This window comes from Nicotiana tabacum, chromosome 17 (genome assembly GCF_000715075.1).
Source record: "Nicotiana tabacum cultivar K326 chromosome 17, ASM71507v2, whole genome shotgun sequence".
Classification (NCBI taxonomy): Eukaryota; Viridiplantae; Streptophyta; class Magnoliopsida; order Solanales; family Solanaceae; genus Nicotiana; species Nicotiana tabacum.
Window position 1 is genome coordinate 32698831 of NC_134096.1, and position 4262 is coordinate 32703092.

General features: G+C 42.0%; 2 protein-coding genes across 2 annotated transcripts; both read right to left on the reverse strand.

Annotated features, from left to right (window-relative positions):
* Window positions 1-2215: 2215 nt before the first annotated feature.
* On the reverse strand, window positions 2216-2764 carry LOC142171767 (uncharacterized). The gene has a single exon (XM_075235464.1). The coding sequence runs from the start codon at window positions 2762-2764 to the stop codon at window positions 2216-2218; it is 549 nt and encodes a 182-aa protein (XP_075091565.1).
* A 685-nt stretch (window positions 2765-3449) lies between these two features.
* LOC142171768 (uncharacterized) lies at window positions 3450-3974 on the reverse strand. Its single transcript, XM_075235465.1, has one exon. The coding sequence runs from the start codon at window positions 3972-3974 to the stop codon at window positions 3450-3452; it is 525 nt and encodes a 174-aa protein (XP_075091566.1).
* Between the last annotated feature and the right edge of the window lie 288 nt (window positions 3975-4262).

Below are 4262 nucleotides of genomic sequence, written 5' to 3' on the forward strand. Positions count from 1 at the left end.
ATTTCTTACATACCTCAGGCTTAATGAGGATCAGGCCTCATGTAGTTCTGGAGTGTGAAATTTGATTAAGCGATGCTCATAGGAATTGCCCCAGTATTGTATTATGACGATACTGCGAGACGGAAGTTTCGACACTCATGATAGTTTGAATTTACAGCTTGACTCGACAGATTTGAAAAATTAGACTTCTATTGATCATTTTGAACTTATACCCAGATCCTTGTCCAGCTAATGAATTTGTTGTCCCTCATAGCGTTGTAGGTTGGTTTGCTGCTTAGAAGGAGTTCCACGTTGCGATATTTGTTCCTACATAAATGAAACACACACATTCCATATATTGCAATGCAAAATGTATTATGATGTGATGTAACTGATGATGCTTGGCTGCCGGCGAGCTATTATAAAGGATCGGGATGATGGGATACTTTAACTTGACTAGATTTGTTAGCCAGGCTATGTGCTGTTCCGCAGCTGTCGGAGCATAGAAAAGTGTCTCCGCTTGTTGGGAGAGCTTGACTTGTAGAGTGCGTCTCCGCTTGTTGGGAGAGCTTTGCACTGAAAAAATGTCTCCGCTTGTTGGGAGATTTTGATTTGTAGAATGCGTATCTGCTTGTTGGGATAGCTTTGCACTGAGAAAGAGTCTCCGCTTGATGGGAGAGCTTGATTTGTAGAGTGCTTGTCCGCTTGTTGGGAGAGCTTGATTTGTAGAGTGCGTCTTCGCTTGTTGGGAGAGCTTTGCACTAAAATGTAAACTAATCTCCGCTTGGGAGTGATTAACTTAGATTGTAATCATGCTTGAAGCTGCATGAGCAAAACGCCAAAACATTCAAGGTAATAGTAAAGGAAAGAAAAGCATGCCCAAGAGATATTCTTGACTGCGAAGCTATGTTGCGGCCATCGATTGGCAGAACTTCAATGACGAGATTTGAGACTGTCTATTCTGGCCTTCGTTGCGACGGAGCGGCGGTACGGATTATTTTATTGGCGGAATGAACAATTTGCTATATACAAGGCTTCGATTGGCGAAGCTGACGTTTGATTTGTACAAGGCGCTCCGATCGATTGAGCTGGCAATTTACTATATGCAAGACTTTAATTGGTGAAGCCGATAGCTTATTTTGTATAAGGTGCTCCAATTTCTATATACATCACTTCAATTTGTGAAGCCAGCAATTAGTTTTGTACAAAGTTCTCTGATTTTTGGAGCTGGCGATTTGCTATATACAATGTGCCTTTTCCGTATCAGCGGTCGGACTCCGAGGTACCTGCAAAGGATTCAAAAATTTGGTTTATTTGTACCTAAGAAAATTTAAGTAAATGAGAAAGGATGATAATCCTGGGAAAGTGGTGGATCAGTTGTTTGCCCCAGTGTGGTCCCAACGTTTCCTTGCTTTTGCTTGACCCTATACTCAAAGAAAAATTATCAGTAGGAGCGGGGAAGTTCGTTTGTGTCGACCCTAGTGTAGGTTTGCCCCAGGATTTGATATGGTTACGCCTCGAAGTTTGGTAGGTAGAACTAATTAATGTATTTTAGAAAAAATTGGAAAATTCTGTTTCAAAGTAAGTGTTGTCATTCCGGATTATGACATGCTACGAAACGTTCTCCACACGCGAGTGTCTCTTCTTGAAAACTCTATCATGTTGATGTTGATCCTCCGTGATGCTTGACAACGCGACTCAATACCATTACGACTACACGCTATTTCGAACTAATGCATTACAAAGGTTTTTCCTATGGTTATAACCGAACCCTTTCAGGTTGCCTACGTATCTAAAATGGAATCAGGTCTGAATGTAGTTCGTGGATGATTATAAAAATAATGAAGATGACTGAGCCTGACTCCGGCAGCCTACATATAAAAATGGAATCAGGTCAAGACGTAGTTCAATTACAATAGATGCAAAATGATGAGATTTTATAATGAAATGGCCGAGTATGACTCAGACTGCCTATGTATCCAAATGGAATTAGACCATAACGTAGTTCAATTACAAAAAGATGACTGAATCCAATGGGAATTGCCTACGTATTCCTTTTTTGAGGAAATTAAGTCGGCGTAGTTCCAAACCAGCATAAAAAATGATGTTTGGATTTTCTATTACAAAATAAAGGATGGAGAGAAATCGAACCCTACGTGGGTTTCCTACGTGTCCCTCTGTGGGAAATCAGGTTTAACGTAGTTCTGTTACATCAAGAACCCAACTCTATTTGTCATCAATCATAGTATCTCTTAATTGCATTTGAGTTGATGGGCTTCGTGTTGATTCTTCCATCCATTTCTGCCAAGATTTGTTCTCCGCCCGACAACACTCCGTGAACCGCATAAAAACCTTTCCAATTTGATGCAAACTTTAGTTTGGCTTCCTCCTTGTGGGGAAAGATTTTCTTCAGGACCAACTGGCCCGGTGTGAACTGGCGAGGCTTCACCCTTTTGTTAAATGCACTAACCATCCTGTTCTGATTTAGATGACCATGGCATACTGCATCCATTCTCTTCTCGTCGATGAGCATGAGTTTCCATTTTGCATCGTCCAACCCAGCCTCTTGAATGACCTTTAAAGATGGTAGCTCAACCTCTGCGGATATCACAGCTTCAGTTCCGTATACTAACATGTACGGAGTTTCCCCAGTGAATGTTCTCATGGTGGTCCAATAACCGAGTAAGGCAAAGGATAGTCTCTCGTGCCATTGCCTGTGATTATCCACTATCATTCGCAAAATCCTTTTGATATTCTTGTTGGCTGCCTCGCCTACCCCATTCATTTGTGGTCTGTAGGCTGTGAGCTATGGTGGATAATTATGAACTTCTCGCAGATCTCTCTCATGAAGTCGCTATTGAGGTTAGCGGCATTGTAAGTGATGATCGACCCGAGTATCCCAAATCTGCAGAAGATGTTATTTCAGACAAAATATGCCGCTACCATTTTTGTGACGTCCTTATACGTACATAATTTGACCCATTTAGTGAAGTAGTCGATGGCTACCAAGATGAAGCGGTGCCTATTTGAGATAACGAGTTCTATAGATCCGATCACGTCCAAGCCCCAAGCGGTGAACGACCAGGGTGAACCCATCACATTAAACCCGGATGAAATCCCCATGATTTTGGCATTGGTGACACTTCTACATGTAGCAGATACTGTCACTTTCCATAGTCATCCAAAAGTATCCGGCTCTTAAGAGCTTTTTGGCTGATGTGAACCCGTTCATGTGGGGTCCGCATATTCCTGCATGTATTTCTTCCAATAACCTAGTCGCCTCAGCGGCATCTACACATCTCAAAAAACCCAAGTTTGGGGTCTTCCTGTACAAGGACTTCGCCGTTAAGGAAAAAGTGATTCGCCAACCTCCTCAGGGCTCGCTTCTGACTATTAGTAGCTTCCTCTAGGTAGTCTCTGGATGCTAGGAATCTTCTGATGTCGTGATACCATGGTTTACCATCTGGTTCTTAGTTTTCATGGAAGCAATAGGCATGTTGATCACTGATCTCTACCTCGATAGGGTCGATGTAGTTCTTATCTGGATGCTGAATCATGGATGATAGAGTTGCAAGGGCATCGGCGAACTCGTTCTGAATCATGGGGACGTGTTTGAACTCAATCTTCGTGAACTTCTTGCATAGCTCTTTTACGCAATGCAGGTATGGAAGGATTTTGATTTTTTTGGTTGACCATTCCCCTTGGACTTGGTTTATCAATAGATCAGAATCCTCTATGACAAAAACTTCTTTGACGTTCATGTCGACTACTATTCTGATCCCAATGATACACACTTCATATTCATCCATATTATTGGTACAAGGAAATCTTATCTTTGCCGATGCTGGATAGTGCTTTTCGGATTCCGAAATTAGGATTGCCCCAATTCTGACTCCTTTGAAGTCTGTTGCTCCATCGAAAAACATCCTCCATCCAGGGTATGACTCTGCAATATCTTCTCTAGCAAATAATACCTCTTTGTCGGAAAAATACATAGTGAGTGGCTAGTAATCCCCGTCCACTGGATTCTCTGCGAGGTGGTCGGCTAAAGAATGCCCCTTGATATCCTTCTGAGTTATGTATACAATTTCAAATTCGTTGAGGAGAATTTGCCTTTTAGCTAGCTTTCCAGTAGGCACCGGCTTTTGGAAGATGTACTTAAGAGGATCGAGACGAAATAACAGATACGTAGTGTATGCTAACATGTAATGCCTTAGTTTCTGGGCGATCCAAGTTAGAGCACAACAAGTACGTTCTATCAAAGTGTATTTGATCTCGCATAG